At 35.0% G+C, this 25149-nt stretch overlaps 1 protein-coding gene across 2 annotated transcripts in view; it reads right to left on the bottom strand.

The window, feature by feature from the left end:
* Positions 1 to 25149, bottom strand: part of LOC104899429 (probable LRR receptor-like serine/threonine-protein kinase At1g56140) — a 50358-nt gene that overhangs the window by 6722 nt on the left and 18487 nt on the right. For both annotated transcript variants that reach the window (XR_008967129.1, XM_048648118.2), the window contains exons 2-17: positions 16175 to 16352; positions 15895 to 15966; positions 15665 to 15736; positions 15230 to 15301; positions 13984 to 14055; positions 10722 to 10793; positions 10520 to 10591; positions 10255 to 10326; positions 10069 to 10140; positions 9903 to 9974; positions 6339 to 6410; positions 6136 to 6201; positions 4546 to 4611; positions 4325 to 4369; positions 3149 to 3213; positions 448 to 821 (exon numbers count right to left, since the gene is read on the bottom strand). Coding sequence is in view for 1 of the 2 variants with exons in the window: in XM_048648118.2 (XP_048504075.1) it covers positions 448 to 821; positions 3149 to 3213; positions 4325 to 4369; positions 4546 to 4611; positions 6136 to 6201; positions 6339 to 6410; positions 9903 to 9974; positions 10069 to 10140; positions 10255 to 10326; positions 10520 to 10591; positions 10722 to 10793; positions 13984 to 14055; positions 15230 to 15301; positions 15665 to 15736; positions 15895 to 15966; positions 16175 to 16352 (1514 nt within the window). In the remaining variant the exon portion in view is untranslated. The remainder of the gene's footprint in view (positions 1 to 447; positions 822 to 3148; positions 3214 to 4324; positions 4370 to 4545; positions 4612 to 6135; positions 6202 to 6338; positions 6411 to 9902; positions 9975 to 10068; positions 10141 to 10254; positions 10327 to 10519; positions 10592 to 10721; positions 10794 to 13983; positions 14056 to 15229; positions 15302 to 15664; positions 15737 to 15894; positions 15967 to 16174; positions 16353 to 25149) is intronic.

Raw genomic sequence — 25149 nt, 5'->3', positions numbered from 1 at the left:
TTGGATATTTAAGAAGAATCAATAGAAGTGCTATAACGAGAAATGTTTACAGAACACAAGGGGTATTCTCAGCATAAAATTTCTCTTTCGAGCCCTATTTAACACCATATTTTCTGTCAAATTATCTCATTCCTCAATCGATCCTTTCTTGTATGTCGACACGTCCAAGCCTCCAAGGTGCATACTGCATACGCATCTCAGCCACATTTCACCTTATGAACATGACTCTATTTCGCTGCCCAACATTTCGTATCATATAACAGCATGTCTAATTGTCATGCAGTAGAATTTTCCATTCAATTTTTACGGCATGTCAGGATCACATGGAGACCCCATGGCACTCTTCCACTTTAACCAATCAACTTTTATAAATAATTATGTTTCATAGAATTTAACCTAGCAAAAAGACATGAAATTTTATAAATTGTAAAAAGATTTGATTTTTACCTGGATAAGAATATCAAACACGCGCCTTCCAAGACTTCTCCAAGTTCTACCATTTTCAATTTGTATCTCTGCAAATCGTAGGAGCACACTGTAATTACCATTTTGAAGGCCTAGCCCATAGTATCTCAAGGATCCGGCTGACAATCTTGCTGTTTGGAATAGTTCAGAGTCTAAATCAACAAACTGGCGAGGAGAGTTAAATGTATAAGACACATTGTTGTTTGAGGAAGGCAATCCAACATTACTGACAGCCCACTGATCATTGCCTGTCACAAAGTAATTGGCAGGACCGAGAGCCTCACTATCACTTTGATATACAACTTGATTGGATGCTCTAATCTGCGGACCACCACACTTGACTGCAAAGTCAGAATCTGCATGATAGTTCATCAGACGGATTATTGCAAGCAGAGATATGATTATACTCAAAATTTTCAAATGTATCTAGCTTCTGGAATTTCAGAATTCATCTCGAAGCTTAACACTACTTGTCATTTGAAAACTAAAGAATCGGAAAAATACACAAGCAAATTATATAAAATCTTAATTTCTTCTAACATAAGGATAAAGCACTATTAGAACAAAGTTTTAACAAAACAGCCTAAGTAGGCAATCAGTAATATATCAAAAAGGGATTCTGATAGCAGATGCTTCCACAACTATAAAATTATTAAACAACCAGTCACAATCTGGTCCTGTCCATGTTAAATATGGATGTCCATCACTTGACTTCAATTCTTAATGCTTAATAAGTAATAACACACAGAAAGATAATGTCACATACATACAGCCAAGTGCTTTCTTGTTCTCTCTTCTGACAAAGGTTTAGTTTAATGATCAATAGGTATACATGAGCCAAGGCCAACCCTTGGAAAAACTGATATGATCATGACATCTCAAAACGTTCATAAATGTCAGAAGCTGAAAATACATATTTTATCCCAAGGCAACAAAGTAGCAGCAGCCTGCATTATCAGATTAAGTCTCAAAATTCCACTACAACTGCCAATTAAGAAAAATACTCTAGACAAAGACCTGCTCGACTTACCTATTATTGTAAACGCATAAAATCCTCCCCATTTTATATAACATGAGAGGGCCACAATAAATAATTCTTCTATAGAAAACTTCTTATAATTTATTACTACTAATAGTTTCCAACACCTCCATGAAAGAAGAAGTCAATAATGGGTTCAATAGGTTTCACTCTTTAGGATCTCCAAATATGAAAACAACCATTAGTGATGTTTTATCTTTTGTGGTGGTAAGTGGCATCATTAAAATGTACATCATGACAAGGCTACGTCACCGGTTGTATTCCAAATGTTTCCTCTATCCTCTATGCTCCATAAATTTCATAACAAACAGATGGTTGGTAATATTGAAAGGGTGACATACGTGTGGAGAAAAAGAAATTTTTAATAGTCTTCCAAATTTATCTAGTGAGGAGATCATTGAAGAAACCTCTTAAGTTAGAGTGTCTGATTTCATGGTGAATCATGAAAACCAATGATGTTCATTATGTTACAAGCTTAGATACAATTTGCCTTTTATATAACCTCTTTAGTTAGAGTGTCTGATTTCATGTTGAATCATGAAAATTGAAAACCAGTGATGTTCATTATGTTACAAGTTCAGATACGATTGGCCTTTTATATAATCGATTGTACCCAATAGCATGTAGCATATACGCGGTTGGGTAGCTTTCATGGAATATGGTGCACATTTTTGTTTTTTATATAACACTTGTTCTTTTCTCCTGAAAATTGATGCTAGGGAAAATATGTTTAAAAGCAGGCCACTATGATAAAATGAGTTCTGCTAAGGGTCAATAAGTTATAATATGGGATACCAAGTACCAAGTTCATTTGTACAACAAAATTATGTTTCATAAGCTCAGGTAAGGGCAGGTAACTAGATAAGTTCAAATAAGTTGAAAGATGGGATACAACGTGAGTTGAACATCATACTGCATAAATTATCTCGTATACAGACATTCCGTTGTAAGACAAGCAAACTTATTACAGAACAATTTAGGTTTCCTATTCAGAGTTCCATTGCTACATTGAAACCCCGATCCTATTTGCTATAGCCAACAGTCCAACACAGTTTATCCTTCTACTAAACCATTGATAATTTTTGGTTTAAGCATCTTTTAGTGCTCTCAGCATCTGACCAATTCATTTAGTTGACATATTACACTATATAATATTAAGCCATTGAAGCTTAGGTACTGAAGCGTGTCTGCTTTCCACTACTAATATAATTATTTTCAAGCAGCCTGCAGCTTTTAGTCCTCTCACTCACTGTCTCAACTATTACAGTATTTAAGACTTTACATTATGCCAGCTTCATAATAGGTTCATATATCAGAAACCTATTTTCGTAGGATAACCATAGAGATAATTACAAAGAGCAGCTGTCTTTCTCATTCATTAACAAGCAGAGCAACTCAAAACGCTGCACTGAATCTCTCTAGGAAGATTGACAATAAATTTTCTCTAGAGAAGGGCGTGGTCTACAATATGAGTAATGGGTGCTTCTGTTAGAGACCAGTCACAACTAGAGGATGAATAAACACACCATGAGAATAAAAGTCCATCGAGCATAATATGTCTAATAAGCTCTAATCCCTCCCACATGTATACTTCATATAAAATGTGAGTCTCACCAAACATAGATGAAAGGAATATATACTTACAACGTCCCGAACCAGCATTGCAAGGGAATCCGTTCTGCAAACAGTTTAAACCTGATAGCAAAGATCTGTAACCAAAATGCAGTGCTTAGATGATGCAGTCAAATTAGCAAGCTACTATCCAAAGGAAGGAGTGGTGTCTCTTTGAATTTTAGATTACATAAACGTATCTTATTATATAATAACAGCTTTTTGACTTGCATATTTAAGGTAGTATTCATCTTGCATTAGGTGTGATCCTCACTAGAAGCAGTGGGTAAAGTCGGCAACGTTTTTAAACACTTGATTATAACAGTAAACAATAAACATAAACTAGAGTGCTGGCAAGTTAGAATGAATAGGTGAAGTTCAAGACTATGTCAAATTGTCAACAACCATCTTTGGTCAGAGTCTTAAACTAAAGGATCCCACAACGTTTTCTTATCATATAATACTAAGTTATACCTACTAGAGAAAGAAGGACCAGGATATTAGGAGGTCTGAGCTCAAAACTTATTCTAAATTGTGGAATATTTCAATCAGGAAAAAAATTCACGGTCATAGTCAGTTGCGTTTTGCATAGCAGATTTGATGCCACGTATTGATGCTAGAGTGGCATGAATTTTTTTGAACAACTTCACATGTATGGGTTTTCAATCTGGTATACTCCTTTTTTTTTTGAGGTTTCAGGAGTATAGTTGCATTTCCGAATTATGTGTAATGTATGCTAGTAACATTGTATATGCTTCAACTGCTTTCAAAAAGTTTTGAAGTTGGAAATCTTACACGGTATTACTCGAAACATCAACTCAATATACATTACTGCACGGCTGTTCTTTAACAAAATGGCTGATGTCAATTAAGTGTATGAACTATGAAGAGTGCTTGTGCATCATATACACTTCAAGGCCAATGAGCATTAACAAAGAAGGAAATGTTGGATAATAAACTTAAACATTTGGCCTTCTACTGTTAATTTAAACTTTTGATTGATTTGCCTCTATCACAATTCCCCCTTTGAATAAAAAGGGTTGTTTACTTGTTCTTATAGTACTCCAACAAACTAGATATAATTTATTAAGACTCAAAGAAGCTGTATTTAATAGGCTCAATCTGATGTGGCATGTAATAATCATTCAGTTCACTCATCATTTAAGTAACCATCTAGAACATGTATTGGTTCAAGGAATGGATCATAACCTGCTGTTTGAGCTCGATATGGTGAAATTATTCGCAACGAAGTTCCTGTATTCACAGAGAACTATGATAAGAAAACAGGCAATAGAATAGAAGAATATGTAAAGTACGAAACATGATATCACAAATGGCGAAATCATAATTTTGCACTAGTGACTAGTGAGAGAAGATAGCAAAAGGGAAACTTTACAAAAACTCTTAAGAGATAGAGCATATCAGCATACAGTTGCAGATTCGGTTGGCTGACCCAAGAAGGCAAGCTCCCAGATAATCGGTTGTAGGATACATCTCTGCATGCAAGAAAGAAAAAATAAGTTCCTGTTACATAGAAATCAAAATATAAGGAATTTTAGTGACAAACTCCAAAAAAAACACCTATCTATCGGAGTACCAAAGCAAAAGAAAAATTTAAGGATCTGAAAACAGAAATGTTATACTATTAAGAAAGTTCTTATGCTTCTTTAATATTCACAAGTGACTATTTATTTTAGAAAGTAGACATAAGGCTGGGGTAAATTAGTATGACAGAGGTGTATGTTTGTGTTCTAGCAAATCAAGTTCTCCGGGAAGTCGACAATGGAAGTCACTTCTTCTGAACTTTGACTTATGTTGTCAACTTCATGGAAAGTATCTAAAACACGTTCACGGGTCTTAAATCTTTTGGCTACTTATCTTGGATTTTCTTGGCCTGATGGAAATATGTGGAGCAGTCAAGTACAAGCTAAGACTAACAGCTACGGAGAGAATCTAAAACATGAAGGAGCATGAATCAAGTTGAACTTCTGTTTAATTTTTTAGATTATTTGAAAATAGGCCTGGGTAACCTAATAAGGAGGAGGAGAGTTTAGCCCACTTACAAGCTAGGAGGTTCCATCCTAAAACCAATTGGTGATAGGAGGAGTAGCTCCTAAGCTTATAAAGTGTAACAATCTCTCCTCTTTCTCCAATGTGGGACACTTACAAGTGGACTTTCAATGGGTTTCAACACACCCCCTCACTTGTGAGTGTCCTTAGAAATTCAGAGCTAACTAGCGATCAAATACCTAGTTTAGACGAGACCCGCAACCTGGGCTCTGATACCATGTTAATTTTTTAGATTATTTGAAAATGGGCCTAGGTAACCCAATAAGGAGGAGGAGAGTTTAGCCCACTTACAAGCTAGGAGGTTCCATCCTAAAACCAATTGGTGATAGGAGGAGTAACTCCTAAGCTTATAAAGTGTAACAATCTCTCCTCTTTCTCCAATGTTAGACACTTACAAGTGGACTTTCAATGGGTTTCAACAACTTCCTAAGAAAGATTTCGTCGTAGTGTATTGCTCATTTCCTGCTAACCAAACACATTAGTTTCTCTGATGAATGTTTCACAAATTATTATGTCTTCCCAAACAGGTTCTCTTCAAAATTAGTACACAATGCTAACCTCTATTAATAAGAATAACACTCGTGGCGCGTGTATGGACATGTTTTCTCGTTTGGTAATTTGTACTATTCCAATACCATTACATGCATAGGTCTAAATGACCCTTCATGCTAGCATTGCTTGGAAACTTATGTGTAAATATCATCTAGTCAGTAGAGACTGGAGACGAGATTAATAGATACACATAACAGCTTGTGATATCGTAGTACTAGAATTTTGTGTTTTTATACCGTAGCATTCAAGACAAGAACCTCAAATCGCTAAGTTATACACAAGCTCAATTAAAAATTAAAAATCATACATAATTCTCGGTAAGCGCACGTTTTGAGTTTTCAGTAAGCATATGGAAAAAAATATATAGTTCAGCATAAAAGCATGCTTGTATAACTTACATATTAGCCAGAGATGGACTTTTCTGAGCAGGTAGAGGACCAGTAAGCCTATTGTTTCCAAGAAACCTAAGAACAAAGGAAGAATCATCCTCAGTAAATTCCTCAACTGCATGCTTAGGGTAATAAGACTAATAACAGAAAGGAAGTACAATCTGAAACATTTATGTCGCTTGCAGATGAGCAAAGAAGGCATGATTACTCACAAGTGAGAAAGAGAGAGAAGATTAAAAACTGAGTTTGGAATTTGTCCAGTTAAGGCATTGAAGCTAAGGTCCCTGTTGCATGTTAACTTTCATCAGTACAGAAACAAATGGAACAGTAAACGTGGAAGGACTGAAAAAACACACAAATAAAAGAAAGTCTCTGATCCAAATTGTTGGCGTACAGTGTTGCAAACACTTTGATCATTTTTAAGCTTATTACTTTACAAAAGCAGAAGTAAAGCAATGATCTTGAGGAATTTTTTCAGCTTAGAGATAGAGAAAGGTTGCCATCGTTTCATTCATTCATCAATCTGATTACAACCTATTCTCTTTGCACTTTATATAGTGCGACTACCAGCGTAAACCCTTACATCAAATCACCAGACCTAGGAGTATATCACCTAGGAGGCTAGGACAGCACACACTAGCTGAAGAACATTCTCAACAGCTATTTACTGTTACTATATCAGAATGACAGACCAAACAAAAAGTGAAAGCTGTAAAAGGCTTGTGCACAAAAATAAATGGGTTGATTTATGACGTCCCTGTCATTTCCTTGGGTTGCAAAATTAGTGATTGCAGTTAACAGCAGAAAACCAATACGTATTCTGATACTAGCTTATGATGATGCATCTCATCTCTATGTCAGCATACCACTAAATAGCAATACTAATTTCAGTTCTTATGATCATATCCGATGAGAAGTTAAAGTTTAGCTTTTGGACCAGCTTCAAATGATCTGCTTCTAAACTCTATATAACAAGAAGTGGTGTATCCGGATAAAAATATCTAGTGGGCTCAAAATAAAATGCTTCAGATTTTACAGAATTTAAGTTATTAACTAGTATTTTGGCCTCGGGGATGCCTCGGGTTAGTTACAATAATCAACTATATTATTATTATTATTATTATTATTAAATTTCATAATCTTTTTGCAACTTTTCCTATTTTTTGTCCATTAAGAAATTGAAAAATTAACATCATGACGTTATAAGTAAAAAAATCTGAAAGGTTTGAGTTTGAAAATAGTAGCTTAAAAGTAATTGTAGTAAGAGAATATGACATTAACAATCTCTTGTTAATTACATATAAGAGTTTTAGAGATGTATGTACTTGTTTAAGTCTTTTTAGTAAAGTATAATTATTACAAGACTTTATCATATTTTATTTGAAACATTAGACAATAATGTCATAGTGTATTGATGGTTAAACACTTACTTTTCATTTCAAAGGTCACGTGTTTGATACCTACACAGTATTTATATCCTTATAATTGGGGAGTATAGATGAATGAGAGAGTACCATGTGGCACATACACTTCCTTAGGCACGCCTTTTAATATATTTATATACATTTTTGCAAAAGAATTTTCAAAAATCCCAATTTTTATTAGGAAATTCTCATAAAAAATTTCAAATTCAAATGAAGTCAATCAACCCCACTATCATAAAGGTAGCTCTGCCCCTAACAAGAACCTTCTTTGCTATTTTATTTTTTAAGGGAAAAGGTACACTTCATCAATAGAAAGCCATGCGGCATCTGCAATCGATATTAAAGTAAAACAAAACAGAATCTAACTTGATCAAATAGAGTTCCTCTACAAATATAACTATAATGATAATGAACCTGACAATAAAGCATAGCCCCCATTTGTTCGCTAAATCAAGCAGCCTTACATGAGAGCGTATATCATTCAAACATAGTTTTGAGAAGATATATCTTTATCCGGCCGTGTAGATACTAGATAGCATATGAAAACCTAATACTGATTGCAAATTTGTACAGCAAACCAATTATAAAGTGCCTCCTTGCAGCAAACCATACAAACCAAACTCTAAACTCCAGCAAGAACCTTCTTTACTTGTTTATTATTGTTACTTTGAAATTTTATCAAAACAAACCTTATAAGTTATAATTTCATGAAAAACCACCTTTTTTTAGTACAAACCTTATATGACGCTTATTATGGATATACCCACCTTGTCTTCATATCCCGATGAAAAGAACTTCTGGTCTTTGACTCTCCTTTTTTTTTCCTCCCTCTTTAGGCATCAAAATTAAGCTAAAAACATTTATGTAGATTTAAGTGACTTCCACATACAAAGGGAGGAGAAAAGGGAGAACCAAGGAAGTTTGACTTATTGTCAAGAATCTAACGAGAAGATAGACATTTTGATAAAAGGTGTCGTCTATAATATATATATATATATATATATATATATATATATATATATATATAGAGGAGGCTCTTGTGAGAACACCTCCTCTATGTGAGAACACTTTTTTATGTGAGAACAAATCTGGACCTTTGGATCTAATCTAATCTAACCATCCTAAATACACTTATGAGTAATGGCATTTTCGTAATTTAGTTTAACCCTTACCCACTTCTTCCCCCACCCCTTTCACGCTACCTTTTTTCTCTCTCTATCTTCTCTTTCTCTCTCCTCTGTATCGTCGTTCATGGAGTTTTAGTTCTTCAAAGTTTTAGTTCGATTATTTGCGGATTCCACACTATTTTTTCTAGAAATTGTGTTGGTTACTATGATACAACACAGGGTCACTATGATATATAACAGAGGGTTGTGTTGGTTACTATGATACAGCAGAAGATCAATATGATATATAGCAGAGAGTTGTGTTGGTTACTATGATACAACAGAAGGTCACTATGATATAGCAGAGGGTTGTGTTGGTTACTATCTATGATACAGCAGAGGGTCACTATGATATAGCATAGGCCCAGAGGGTCACCATGATATGAAAATAGTAAATATTATTTTTTCTTGACTAATTTCTTTAAACATGTGATAGATGGGTTATTATGATATAACACATGGTAACTATGATATTTTCTCATAGTTTTGCAAGCTTAGTTAATCAATGTCATTTTCTTGATTCTCTTGTTAATTTTCTCAATTTTAGCTTTAATGGACAAAAAAAACAGCTCGACATGACATATAGTGACCGTTATACATATATAGTCGCCCTTCAAATATAGTTTTTCATGTAATCCTAGAATGTTGTGATTTTCAAAGAACAAGGTCAACGCGTGAGAGAGGGAAAAAGTTGCTTGATACAGCAGAGGGTCACTATGATATAGCAGAGGGTCACCATGATATGGAAATAGTAAATATTATTTTTTTTCTTGACTAATTTCTTTAAACATGTGATAGATGGGTTATTATGATACAACACATGGTCATTATGATATTTTCTCATAGTTTTGGAGGCTTATTTGCTCAATGTCATTTTCTTGATTCTCTTGGTAACCTACGGATGAGATTCATTCTCACATAAAAAAGTGTTCTCACATAGGGACCTATTCTCACCGGATCCCAACCCTGTAACAAATAAGGTCTTTTTTGACAAGATTTCCTTTTAGATTAAATTAAACTTCAGCTTGTTCAAGAGGTATTCTAAACCATCTGCCCATGACACAATTTATAGAAAGATATCTCCTTCATCAAGACCATATGAAGTAATATAGTAACACAATATTCACGAATTAGCCTTATCTAGCAAGGGCATATATTCCACACTGATCATTAGCAAACGACTTACATTTGAGTCAAATTTTGCAGTTCTCCGATACGACGGGGTATGGAACCAGTAATGTTGTTGTTCTTCAGAATTCTACAAGTAATCACAAAAGTTTCCATGAGGTCAATACAGAATTATGAGGCATAGTAAAGAAGCTCATTTGTAGTCTAGAATCAGGTGGCCTTACAAGATATGTAAGGATGTAAGACCAGTTATGAATTCCAAAGAAGAGCTGCTATTTGACAAACCACTTATCCTCCTGCATTTCACATACAAGTGAGAAGGTCCGTGAAATGCACCCTCATAATCATGGGTCATATACACAAACATAGAGAAAAAGACAGATGGAGAAGTAGCTACTGAAGCAACTCACAAATTCTGTAAGGAATTTAAATTGGAAAAGGACAATGGTATTGGTCCGATAAATGAATTTCCTTCAAGCCTCCTACATGGGACAGTTTGGATTGCAAAGTGTAGGATGTTAATTAAATTATATTATAAGAGCATGGCTCATCTGTTAGATTACACTGGCTCTTTTACCAAAGCATCCATTAGTAAACAATTAAAATAACAAAGGAGACAAGGAGGAACTCGGGAAGATACAGAATGAACAACAATTTAAGAAATGAATTTCTCACAGGTCTTGAAGTTGGCTCCAGTTCCCTATGAATTCGGGTATTACACCTGTAAGTTCCGTATCTGATGCCCACCTAAATGATTGAAAATGACAAGACGAGGAGCTTAAACCATATACTTCTGTAAATAGTTAGACTCTGAACGTTCTTAGGATTTTTTTTTCACAAAACAGTGTATGATGTGGTAGTTATGTTAAGCTCTTACACTGTCAATAGGTTTCGCAAATTAGCAAATGTTGAAGGGATTGTACCACTAACTCCAGAACTGTCAATGTACCTGTCAAGGTAAACCACATTTATAATCTTCTGACAAGAAACAAAACATAATAGAAAACCTTGATGCTATCCAGCTAATGCACTTTGCTAACTACTAAGGTTGTAAGTTAATATTGCAAAACTTGTTATAGAAATTCCTAACATTAACATTTTATCAATATTATTGTAAAAGCATTTTGGCCATGGGTCACTCTGCAATTAAGCACATTGCTTCCAATTTCTATTACTACAAAGTATTATTTGTAGATAATTCAAGTATGTAAAAGAACTGACGAAATCATTTCTTTCCAGATTGTTGCCGTTAAAGTTTTCTAGAATCATGGTCCAAATAAAACGCGTGTGGGGGCCTGTTTATTGTGACAATGAAAGGTTCTCTATGATGTGCATGCCAAGAAACTTCAACTATCAATTTACCTTATCCAAACAATATAGACAGGCTAAATTTTCCAACTCCTCTACTTTAGGACCAAATCCTGAAAGCAGCCAGTATAGCTGCTTGGTACCTAAAAGTCATTATCTTCTCCTTGCATGTCACAGAGTTGATGTATATGAACATTAGTGCATGTTCAAAGTAAAAATTCTTCAAAGGTGATGTCATGTGCATCCATTTTTGGCCTTACAAGATAGTGAATCACTGTACTTCATTTACTATGGACAAGCATGTATCATGTAGATGAAAACATTCCTGCCTGAGTGATTATGGGTTACTAATGTGCTTGCCTGATGTATATATCAGTTGCATATGCAAAATGACATTCAGAAATTTTATTGCACATTACGCCTCCCTTATACCCCAATGCATTACACTAGTCGTAAATTTGTAATGAACTGGAAATTTAGGCAGTTAATTCAAGGGAGATAAATATAATTTTGATAGATAACTATGGAAATTACAGAAAGGTAAAGATAGATATCAAGTTTTGGAGTGACTTTACACAATCCCAAAGCTAACAACTAATAAATTCTCCGATATTTTCTTTTGTACCTCTTTCACTCACTAATCTCCTATATTTATATAGCTAATTCCCTTTGCGGATGATACAATGATATTTGCCAAAGCCACGGCCTCTAATTGCACCATTATTAAGAGATCCTTGATAAATGTTGTTCTATGTAACTTTTCCCGTCCATTTTTCCAAATGGAGGAGAAAGATTATTTGGTTGACTATCTTGGTTGTCCCATTATTGATTGGGTCAACCACGAGACTTTTGCTAAGGTCTCAATAGCTGTAAGTAACCAATTTGCTAGATAGAGAGCCAATACTTTTTCTCAAGCTGGCCATAGTGTCCTCATCAAGTCTAATTTGGCCACCAAAGCAAATTTTCAAATGAAAAGCTTTCTTCTCCCGTCATTAACTCCCGCCATAGAGCTTACCGACAGTTCTTTTGGAATAAAGTTGTTCGTGTGAGAGTCTGAATCTTATTAGTTGGTATGTTCGGAATGAGGTAGTATTTCAAGACGCCTCTCTATCAGCAAGGGCGGTACGTAAGCTTATTTTAAATTATTTTCAGGATTGGTCCCGAGCCTCTGAGCTCGATCGGTGTCTTGAGGTGTCTCCCTGTCCCTCCCCTCCCTTCTTCCTTCTCTAGTAAGCCTATTACTGCTCCCCATCCCTGGTCCCCCTCCCTTCCCTGTTTGTTAAGATTATTGATGGTCGAAACTTCCTAATAGGGATGGTGTTATTGGGTTTGTTATCCATGATCATGCGGGCGTTGTCTTATGTGCTGGTGTGCATACTCTGAACCTTAACTCTAGTGTTTTGCAAGCTGAATCTTTGGCTGCTAGAGATGGAGTTCGATGTGCGCTGAGTCATAGTGTGCCTAATATCATTATTGAAGGGGATAACATTCAACCTATTTAAGGATTTGTCTCATGTTCATTAGACCATCGTTTCCATCATCGCAGATGTTGAAGTGGAGTTGTCTAAGTACCAAATGCGGCATATCCGGACGGATGCAAATCGGGCTGCGGATTTCATGACCAGGAAGGGGCATGGCTTTCCTGCGCTCACTTATTTTTTCCCTCCTTGCTTTTTCTTAGTGATTAGTGAGAGTGGTTAGTTGCAAAATAAAAGAAGGAAAAGCACCAATGAGTTGTCATTGTCAAACTTTTTTCTTTTTCTTACTCTCTTTGCTTCCCAACTTTTCTCTCTCAATTTTTAAAAACTAAACCACTAAAAGTAAAGTAAAAGACATTAGATGTCAAATATTAGTTTGGAGTCCCAATTCCCAAGAGCTCAAAATGGCAAACTTCCGTGCAGTAGATTGAACAATAATTAGTTGTCACCCTAATAACAAATTAATAATAATTATGACTCTATTCAATGTTTAGTTGTCAAATTTATAATATACACACTAATAACAATTTAATAATAATTATGAATGAAAAATTGAACTTGTTTGAATTGGTTAATTTGTATGATGAATTGATTGTTGGTTATTGATTTGATTTTATATGGAGTATTTAGTAGATTGTAGTTAGTTTATTTGTGTAGTGGACATAGAAATTGTTAGAATATGTGGTTCAACTCCATTAATGGAGTTTAGTGAAGAAGGCAGTACAAAGAGAGGGAGAGAGAGGAGTTTATTGATGATTAGATTTACATTCTAATGTCTGTTAGATTTACATTCTAATGTCTGTTACAAAATGAAAGTAGAAGGCATCCTAAACTATTTATAATATTCTAATAGTTAACTAACAAAATTAACTGATAATCATACTTCAACAACAAATAACACCTAGATCAAAAAGATCAAAGGCGAAATAGCCCGATCTTATTTGCTTAGTCATAGTACCTCAGATTTGAAAATCCCGATTCCAACACTGTGTATATGTTCAGAAAACTACAATATTACCTACTTACCTAGGGCTGTTTTGAATGAGAAGTAAAGACTAGAAATAGGGGGAAAAAAAGGGGGGGGGGGAGCACAAAGGAAAGGGACAAAGGGTCACTACTCTGTTTCATAATTACAAAGTCAAGCTAATAATAAAAAAGACACGTGGAAAAATTGTCTTAAAGATATGTGCAAGGATTGGTTGGAGACATCAAGTTCTTTAGATTCAATGTCTTAAAGATATTGGAAGATTATGCAGTAAAGAAGCAATCCACAGCTACTCCACCACAAAGAGCCTCATTTGTGCATCACTTTATAGACAAAATTGCAAAATTATTGGGCAAATAAGAACTCACAGTTGCTCCAATCTTCTTAGGTTTCCTATCTCTGATGGCAGGGGACCAAAGAAATTGTTTGCACCAAAACCCCTGCAGAAGTAGCACACCTTGTGTCAAGATCCAATTTACTTTATGTACTTTGCTCATTTGCTGTACATGTAACTACCTCTTGTGCCAAAATAATGAATTCAAAACTATAATAATTTAAGAGAATCATTACATTTGTATGGTAGAGATCTGAATATCAAGATAGTTAGGAATAATTGAGGTGCTCAAAGTAAAGGTTCTTTACAATGACTCATAATCAAACGTGGCCATTATTTATGGATGGAAGGAGTATAAGGTAATCCCGTAATACTTAAATGTTTGTGAAATCTATAGACACTGATACATGAAGTCTCTATGTGGATGGCAAGGAGACGCAAGACAATATCAGATATACTTTATTTGACGTTACTTGTTTTGGAGTATATTATTTGGAATATTTCCTCTCTGAAGTTTATTTTAGGGTTACTTTTTCAGGCTAGAAATAATCTTAAAAGATGGAGTAGTACATTAAGATCAGGTGACTAAGAGATGAATTTGGAAGTTTTATTAAGCAATTGGATCGTTTCCTTAATCCTTACTCTCCACATTTTCAAGGCTAATACCCCCTATTTGCTATGTTAGTTTTCTCGAAGCAAGGAATAAGTTGAAATCAAAAGATTTGAGACATTCCCCATCAATATGCTCCACGGGACAAGAGACGTGAGAAAGGCAATAATCTCTTTGGAGAAAGAAACTAAGAACACTCAAAAGGGACTAAATCATTGTTTGGTATTTTCTTAATAAAGGAAAGAGAGAAATGGGAAGGGAAGAGAAAATAAAGTTTTTATTTTCATTGGTTGGTTTGAACTTTGAAGAAAGGATCTGAATGGAACTTAGTGTTTGAGCTTTAATTAACACAAAAAAGATAAAAGGAAAGTAAAAACAATATTGACAGTTTTTGAATATCTTTTTCCCCCATATTCTACCAACTTTGTGAGGAAATGAAATTGAAGATTTTATTCGAATCTTTTCCATCCCTTACCTCTTAATCCTATGGAAACCCATATGCATATTAGAAGTTTAGAATCAAACATGAGACAGTTACTTAAATGTTTTTCTTTCTTTTTCATCTAGATCTTTCTAACCAAACATGGAAAAATCTTTTATAGGCAAGTCTTCAGAATATGATTAAAGAACTAACAAATAAAAAGACATTTGACAAATGAAGAAAACTCACAGTGATCGCAAATCAGTTAGTAGACCAAGTTCTCCCGGAAGGCGTCCAGAAAATGCATTGATACCAATATCCCTTGAATTAATTCAAAATGGAATTAGAAAAGATTAAAGAAAGAACAATTCAACGGAACACTATCTAAACTATCATTCCCTCCGTTTTCTAAATTTTACTCACTTTCCGTTCACATCCATTTTTTCAATTTCTATTCATTTTTGCTTTATTTCTTATTTGGCAAACTTTTTTCCTCCTTTATCCTCTAACACCCTGCAATATGTGATCCACTCCTATGTTATTGCTTTAAAAGTAACTCACAGCTCCCTTTTTCCTGCTTTTTTGGTTATTGGAGCTATAGCAACTTAGTAAGTGTGTAAAACTTAAGAAAACGAAAGGGTACTTGTAAAACGCACAATATGAAAATAATTTGATAATACATACAGATACTGCAAGCGAGTTAGGTTTCCGATGCCTGAAGAAATAGGGCCAGTCAAGTAATTTATCCCCAACCTCCTACACAGCAAGAAGATTTCACATTTGAGATTACACACAAACTTTAATGAAATCAGAATTCTCTTAGTCCTATCTTTGTTAATACAATGAGTTGCTGCACATCTTTAGAATTGAACCAAAACAGAAATGAAATTGTGAGAGTATATAGGAAAACGTACAGATTAGTAAGGTGAACCAATTCCCAGAGTTCATCTGGTATTACGCCTACTACATCGAGTGCATAGACCTTCCTGTCAAATTTTGAATCAGATATATTAGTATATCATGTATGTATGATACTGAAATATAAAAAAAAATGATTTAGATATATAAAAAGGGTCAGAAACAATAGAATTTCATTAAAAAAATGAAAATAAAGAGAGAGAACAATTAATATAGGTGTATAAATACGGCAAGAAGCAGGTTAGGAACAAAAATTAGAAGCAGCAAGCAGCTTACAAAGCAGTAATATGACAGATGGAAGTACAATCGCATTTGATGAAGGGGTTATAAGCATCAGCATCGATTGTAATAGAAGTATCAATGGCCGCCCCAGAGCATGGATCTCCAGTTGTATTCCACTGTTCCGTGTTTGCAGGCCTCTCCCATTGTTGTAGAATTGAATTCAATGCCCTTGCTACAAATACAAATACGATTATATTGCAAAGAATTCATTTCTAAAATTTCTCTCTCTTCTCTTTTTGCATTACTGGAAACTAATGGAAAGTGAAAGTTTTATGGGGTAAGTACACACTGGTTAGAGTTTAAGTAGTTAGACTGTTAGAGGTAGTACGTACTCCCTTTTTCTTTTTTTTTTTAAGGGATTTTATATCATATAACCATGACATATAGTTATTTTTGTTACGTAATAATTATGTATGGAATAATTATAGGTGATGTCCAACCTTTTGCATTACCTAACCTTTGACATCCCCTCGTGACTTTTCACATTACGTAACTTCTCTCATTATTGTGTATATATATATGTGTACCCCATGAGGTGAATAATATAACTCTCTCCATCATCTTTCTTCTCAATACCCTATAATCCTCTCAATTTTATAACACGTTATCAGCACGATTCTCTAACTATATCTATTAGTTTCATTCGATCGAGATCTACCGAGGTACGCAACGATACATACTATTCCACTAAAGTTTTGTTCATTTTCTGTGTTTTATGCGACCAATTTTATTCCACTACTTACTTTAAAAACATGGAGTTATCAAAATTATGAAAATTATGGATCTGCTATATGCCATTCATGATATGACTAGTGTTTGAGTATTCTCTTATTAGTGTTTGATGATATTGATATATTTCTTCGGAAGTTACAAAATTATCTTTAATTTTAGAATCCTAGACTTTTAAAACGGTAGGTTCATTTCATGTCATAAAGTGAAAGTCTATAATTTCTCCCTTTTGGTTTTGCATGAAATGACTACAGATTGCTTTAGACATATTGTCATATAAAGTTAGGCCAACATTTGCTTACTGATTTTCGTAAACTAATACAGTAGTTTGTTTACATTTCTTTTATACAATTTTTTTTTTACACAAGAATTCACTCACCCTTGCATTCTTATTGTACCAACATTAGTTTACTGTTTTTCGTGTCTGACTATCATATCATGTGATTATCCTTTGACTCTAATTAGGATTATATCTTTATTTGTTGTCGAATTGTTAATCTGTCCGAACATCAAAATACTATATAGCTTATTGGGATACCTTAATCTGCTTATGTCCATGTGTTATTTAGTTTTATACTTTTATATGTATTATCACAGACTCGTACATGATAAAAAAAAAATTATTAGTTTATTGGATACACTTTAATCTTATCTTGCAATGTTTTTTTTAGTGAAAAATGTCTAATATTACAAAACTTGAGTTTGTGGCCCTTGATATTACCGGGAAGAATTATTTATCTTGGATACTTGATGCTGAAATTCATCTGGCTGCAAAGGGTCTTGGTAATACTATCAAGCCTGGAAATAATGAATCGGATCAAGATAAGGCCAAAGCTATGATATTCCTTCGCCATCACCTTCATGAGGCTCTAAAGAATGAATATTTAACTGTTAAAGACCCAGAGGTGCTTTGGAGTAATTTAAAGGAAAGATATGACCACCAGAAAACTGTGATACTTCCCTCAGCTCGTTATGAATGGCTAAATTTAAGACTGCAAGATTATAAATCTATCAGTGATACAACTCAGCCATGTTCAGAATAACCTAAACTGAAACTATGTGGGGAAAAAATAACTGATGATGAGATGTTGGAAAAGACTTACACCACCTTTCACAAAAAATATCGTGAAATAATATCGTGAAAAGGGTTTCAAGAAATACTCTGAACTCATATCTTGTTTACTTGTGGCTGAACAAAATGACGAGCTATTATTAAAAAACCACGAGTTACGACCTACTGGTTTGACCATTCCCTGAAGCGAATGCTGCATCCCATGATGGAAAGACAATAAATAATAAAGACCATGCCAGTAGCAGGGGTCGAGGCCGTGGTAGAGGTCGTGGCCGTGGAAGAGGATATAAACCTACTAGAGGTCGAGGTGGTTATGGACCTAGTGGAGGTCGAGGTGGTTATGGACCTAGTAGAGGTCGAGGTGGTTACTCCAAGAACTCCTATTCTCACCAGAAGTGGGACAATAACAATGGTACCAAACACGAGAAGGATAATGCGACCAGTGTGTGCTACCGTTGTGGAGGAAATGGTCACTGGTCTCGTGTATGTCGTACCCCAAAGCATCTTATTGATCTCTACCAGCAATCATTGAAGCAAAAAGGAAAGAAGGTAGAGACAAATCTTGTGTTCGAGGACGGTGAAGGTGATTTTGCTCATGACAATGCACACCTTGGAAGTTGCTGATTTCTTCACCACCCCGAAGGGAATAATTGAGATTTGAGAGACATGAACTTTGATCTTTTATGAATAGAACTCTAATAGTTTACGTTTATTAATCTATTTGCATTATGGACTTTACTATCATCTTTTGACATCAATTTATGACTTTATGGACTTTGTTTGGTTTAAACTTCTCAATAAGTTTTTTTTTCATTATTATTATTAGTTTGTGATTTTATCTTATTTTAATTTCTTTGAAGATCATGAGTACTCAAGCTCAATTAGCATTAAGAGGTGAAGATGTGTGCTTAGCAGACAGTGCCACTACTCATACTATACTTAAAAGCAAGAGATATTTTTCTCAATTGATAATGAAAAGCATAAGTGTGAGTACTATATCTGGTAGTACAAAAATTATTGAAGGCTCCGGAAGAGCAAATATATTAATGCCTATGGGAACAAAATTTGAAATTGTTGATGCTTATACTCCCCTAAGTCTCAAAGGAATTTATTGAGCTTTAAAGACATCCGTCATAACGGATATCATATTGAGACAATAAATGAAGGGAATGATGAATATCTTCAAATCACAAGCATATCCCAAGGCACCAAAAATGTTTTAGAGAAATTGCCTGCATTCTCTACTGGTTTGTACTACACAAAGATAAGTGCAATTGAAGCACATTCTATACTAAACCAGAAGTTTACTGATGACTTTACAATTTGGCATGACCGGTTAGGCCATCCCGGTTCTGTGATGATGCGAAAAATCATTGAAAATTCATGTGGACATTCTTTGAAGACCACAGATTCTTCAAAGTCATTCTTGTGCTGCTTGCTCACAAGGCAAGTTAATTATTCGGCCATCACCAGCCAAGATAAATTATGAATCTATTAATTTCTTAGAGCGTATACAAGGAGATATTTGTGGGCCAATACACCCACCATGTGGACCATTTAGATATTTTATGGTTTTAATTGATGCATCACTAGATGGTCACATGTATCATTGTTATCAACTCGTAACCTGGCGTTTGCGAGACTACTTGCCCAATTGATCAGATTACGGGCACATTTTCCAGATTATCCCATCAAGACTATTCGTCTTGACAATGCTGGTGAATTTACTTCTGAGGCCTTTTATAATTATTGCATGTCAATTGGAATAAGTGTTGAACATCCTGTAGCGCATGTTCACACACAAAATGGTCTTGCAGAGTCATTATTAAGCGACTTCAGTTCATTGCTAGACCATTGCTCATGAAATCTAAACTTCCCATTTCTGCTTGGGGACATGCCATATTACATGCAGCAGCACTCATTCGCATGAGGCCAACAAGTCATCATAAGTTCTCCCCATCACAATTGGTTTTGGGTCAGGAACCAAATATCTCCCATCTACGAATTTTTGGATGTGCTGTATATGTTCCAATTGCTCCACCACAGCTACTAAGATGGGTCCTCAAAGGAGGTTAGGAATATATGTTGGGTATAAATCCCCATCAATAATCAAATATTTAGAGCCGACAACAGGGGATTGTTCACGGTCGTTTTGCAGATTGTCACTTTAACGAGTCGGTTTTCCCAATATTAGGGGGAGAAAACAAACAGCTGGTAAAGGAAATCAGTTGGAATGAATTATCATTATCTCATCTTGATCCTCGTACTAGACAATGTGAAATAGAAGTTCAAAAGATAATTCATTTACAGAACTTAGCAAAATTGCAAACTGCCAGATGCATTTTCTGACCCAAATGAGTGACTAAGTCACATATACCAGCTGTGAATGCTCCTATAAAAATTGATGTCCCAGAAGGACAACATCAAGTTGCTAATGATTCAAAACCACGCTTAAAACGTGGTAGACCAGTTGGTTCCAAAGATAAGAATCCTCGAAAAAGAAAAGGAGCAACAATTGACAATGGCCAATTTGAGGATCTGACACATTCTGGTGGATCTCCAGAAGAGATCGTGGACATGACAAAGAATATTATTCCAGAAGAAATTCAGGTACCTGAAAATGAAGAGATCTCAACAAATTATGTCATGTCTGGAATAACATGGAACCGAAATAGAGTCGACGTCGATAATATTTTTGCATATAATATAGCACTTGATGTCATGAATAAAGAGGATCAAGAACCAAGATCCATGGATCAGTGTAGACAAAGAGATGATTGGCCAAAATGGAAAGAAGCAATTGATGCAGAATTAAAATCTCTGGCAAAGAGAGAAGTGTTTGGACCAGTAGTCCGCACACCTGCAAGGTTTAAACCAGTGGGATATAAATGGGTCTTTGTGCGCAAGAGAAATGAAAAGGGCGAAATTGTAAGATATAAAGCACGTTTAGTTGCACAAGGATTTTCACAAAGACCTGGGATTGATTATGAGGAGACCTACTCCCCTGTGGTGGATGCGACTACTTTTAGATTCTTGATCAGTCTGGCAGTAAGAGAAGGACTTGATTTACGCTTATTAGATGTAGTCACAGCTTATTTGTATGGCCCACTGGATAATGAGATATATATGAGACTTCCGGAAGGATTTAGGCTGCCAGAAGCAGCAAGTTCAGGATCTCGAGGACAATATTCTATTAAATTGAATAGATCCCTGTATGGATTGAAACAATCTGGGCGCATGTGGTACAATCGCCTTAGTGAATATTTGTTGAAAGAAAATTATAAGAATGACCCTATTAGCCCATGATTTTTATAAAGAGATTTGGGTCAGGTTTTGTCATTGTTGCTGTATATGTTGACGATCTAAATATCATCGGAACTCCTGAAGAGATTTTGGTGACAATAGAATACTTGAAGAGGGAATTTGAGATGAAAGACCTTGGAAAAACAAAATTTTGTCTAGGACTGCAAATTGAGCACCTGAAAGATGGAATCCTTGTGCCAAACATCATACACAGACAAGGTGCTTGAGAGATTTTATATGGAAAAAGCACATCCGTTGACCAGTCGATGGTAGTTAGATCACTTGATGTAAATAATGATCCATTTCGTCCTGGGAAAGTAATGAGGACATCCTTGGTCCTGAAATACCATATCTAAGTGCAATAGGAGCATTGATGTACCTTGCTAGTCATACACGGCCTGACATATCATTTTCTGTTAATTTATTAGCAAGGTTTAGCTCATGCCCTACCCGAAGGCATTGGAATGGAATTAAGCACATATTTCGTTACCTCCAAGGTACAAAGGATAAGGGCTTATTCTTTTCTAACCTATCGAAAGAAGCAATGATTGGTTTTGCAGATGCAGGGTATTTATCTGATCCTCACAATGCTCGATCACAAACTGGATATGTGTTTACACATGGTGGTACTGCCATCTCCTGGCGCTCAATGAAGCAAACCATTGTAGCTACTTCTTCCAACCATGCAGAAATTCTAGCAATTCATGAGGCTAGTCGTGAAGTGTGTGGTTAAGATCTCTAATCCAGCATATACAAGAAGATTGTGGTCTATCATCTGAGAGGTTGACTCCAACAGTTTTGTATGAGGACAATGCAGCATGTATTGCACAGCTCTCGGAAGGATACATCAAGGGCGATAGGACAAAACATATCTACCAAAATTCTTCTTCACTCATGAACTACAGAAAAGTGCGATATTGATGTTCAACAAGTTCGTTCAAGTGAAAATTTGGCAGATCTATTTACTAAGGCACTTCCAACCGCTACTTTTAAGAGGCTGGTTCGACAAATTGGAATGCGTTCTCTCAAAGAACTTCACTGATATTTTTATGAGGGGGAGTTAATGCGCGCTGTACTCTTTTTTCCTTAACCATGGTTTTTTTCCCACTGGGTTTTTCCTGGTAAGGTTTTTAATGAGGCAGCATCATCTTATGCGCATTGTAAGACATATTTATATGTTGGACATCCAAGGGGGAGTGTTATGTAATAATTATGTATGGAATAATTATAGGTGGATGTCCAACCTTTTGCATTACCTAACCTTTGACATCCCCTCGTGACTTTTCGCATTACGTAACTTCTCCCATTATTGTGTATATATATATGTGTACCCCATGAGGTGAATAATATAACTCTCTCCATCATCTTTCTTCTCAATACCCTATAATCCTCTCGATTTTATAACAATTTTTCTAAATAATATTGCATTATCACCTTTGTGGAGGGTAATTCTAAATTTGTAATTTGTTATTAAATTTGACGGAATTACAAACAACGTTAACTTGGTTTGACTTTGACGGGTTTGACGTCATTTAAAAAGATGATTAATGGCATTAAATGTGAAGAAGTTGGTTTGGCGCCCTATTAATTGTCTGCTGCCAGCAATAAAACCCTTAAATTACGCATCAAAACTAATAAACATCCTTTTGAATAGCCCTCAACCACCTTCTTAAATGGCGCAAAACACATCCAAAGCCAAACCACGTTAAGGTCGTTTGTAATTACATCATATCTAAAGGCAAATTACAAATTTAGGATTATTCGCGATAGAGGGGATAATGTGGAGGCTATTTGGGGGAAAAAAAGTTATGTGTCAGGGTTATCTGAGATAATATTTTTAACGTGCAATAATGAGATATAACACAATATTATATTAGAGGAGAGAGATAAAAGACTAAAAAAACAAACCCATGTGCTAGACTGCGAGGTTAGATAAAAAGATAATATATTGCCAAAAAATGTAAATGTGGCTAGTAATACTTAGTGAAATAGGAAACATTTCAAGTACGAAAAACGGAGAAAAATCAACATGCCATTTACATACAGACAAATCATGACACAATTATCGTTGTCATCAAATTTGTTGTATACACACTTGTCGGAATCGTTCAATTTGAAACCATTAGACAACACAACCTCATGAAAATTTATATGTCATTGTTTTGGTGCTTGTTTTAGCCCATACAAAGATCTAATCAACTTGCCTATTGTATCCTCTTGACCTTTCACGACAAATCCTTCCGGTTGTCGCATGTAAACCTCTTCCTCTAGTTCTCCATTCAAGAACATCGTCTTGACGTCCATTTGATGAATTACAAGCTTATGAATAGCTGCAAGAGCTATCAATAACCTTATGATGGAGATCCTGGCAAGGGCTGCATATGTATCGAAATAATCAATACCCGGTATTTGTGAGAAACTTTTTTGCCACTAGACAGGCTTTGAACTTATCAATAGTTCCATCTACTTTCATTTTATTTTTGAAAATCAACTTACACCCAATTGGTTTACACTTAGGATGTAAATCAGCTAGAACCCAAGTGTGATTTCTGATGATGGAATCCTTCTCATCATCAATTGCCTCTTTCCAAAACGCGACATCTTGAGACCTCATGGCCTCATTAATGTTAAATGATCCTCTTCCACATTAAATATATATGAAAACTTAGTTATAAAAAACTCCTTGATCCTTCAACCAAATATACATGAAATCCAGACCGAAAGATTTCTCTTTTCTCACTCTTTTACTTCTCCTAGGTTGTGATGATGGTTTAGCAACATTCTTATCAAGAGTTTGCTCATCAACTTCTTGATCAATGTTGGTTTGGTAAATTTCTTGAACGTTGGTATTAGGAGTAATATCTTTTGGTCTAGGAATTGATGAATATCTATTTTCATAAAAAAAAATTGCATCTCTTGACTCCACAATATTGTGAATTGACCAATTGTCATTTTGTTCTATTACATAGAATCTATAGGATTTTCTATGAAGAGCATACCCTATAAATATGCACTCAACTCCCCTTTCACCCAACTTTTTACATTTAGGTTTCGGCATTTTTACAATTGCCTACATCCCCAAACTTTGAGATAACTGAAGTTTGGTTTTCTTTTATACCAAAATTCATATGGGTAGCCTCGTTCTTTTTCATTTGAACTCGGTTTAAAAAATGACAAGCTGTTAAAATAACTTCTCCCTAAAAACCATCATTTAAACCCGAATAGGATAACATAGAATTTACCATTTCTTGCAAAGTTATATTCTTTCTTTCCACTATACCACTTTATTGTGGTGTATAAGCTGCGATCTTTTCATGTATAATTCTCGTAGATTGAGATAATTAACTTGGGTCGTAGAATTCACCACCTTTATCGGTTATAAACCTAACTTTGTCATTTAGTTGCAATTCAACTTCATTTTTATAGATCTTAACTTTATCAAGGGCTTCATCTTTAGTAAACAACAAGTATATATTACAAAACCGAGAATAATCATCAATAAAAGTTATCATGTATTTCTTGTTCCTTAAGGAAGGAGTGCTATAGAAATCACATAAATCATTATGCACCAAATCAAGCAATGAAGTATCCTTTTTTAAATTATTTGGAAAAGATTTTCTAGTTATCTTTTTTAATATGCATGTTCTACACTTCTCTATACTTAATCATGGTTAGACATGGAATATAACTTTTTATAGTTAACATGACCAAGTCTATTATGCCGTAGAGAAGAATCGTCATTAACAACAAAGCAAGTATCTTTCAAAGCATTCGAAATACTTAGTTTCAACATACTATTACAAAGATAACCAAGTCCTGCAAATGTACCTTCCTTAGATAATATAAATTTATCAGCTTCAAACAC

The sequence above is a fragment of the Beta vulgaris genome, chromosome 7 (genome assembly GCF_026745355.1).
Source record: "Beta vulgaris subsp. vulgaris cultivar EL10 chromosome 7, EL10.2, whole genome shotgun sequence".
Lineage (NCBI taxonomy): Eukaryota > Viridiplantae > Streptophyta > Magnoliopsida > Caryophyllales > Amaranthaceae > Beta > Beta vulgaris.
The sequence above is the reverse complement of the archived record's forward strand: the minus strand, read 5'-3'. Positions and strand labels throughout refer to the sequence as shown.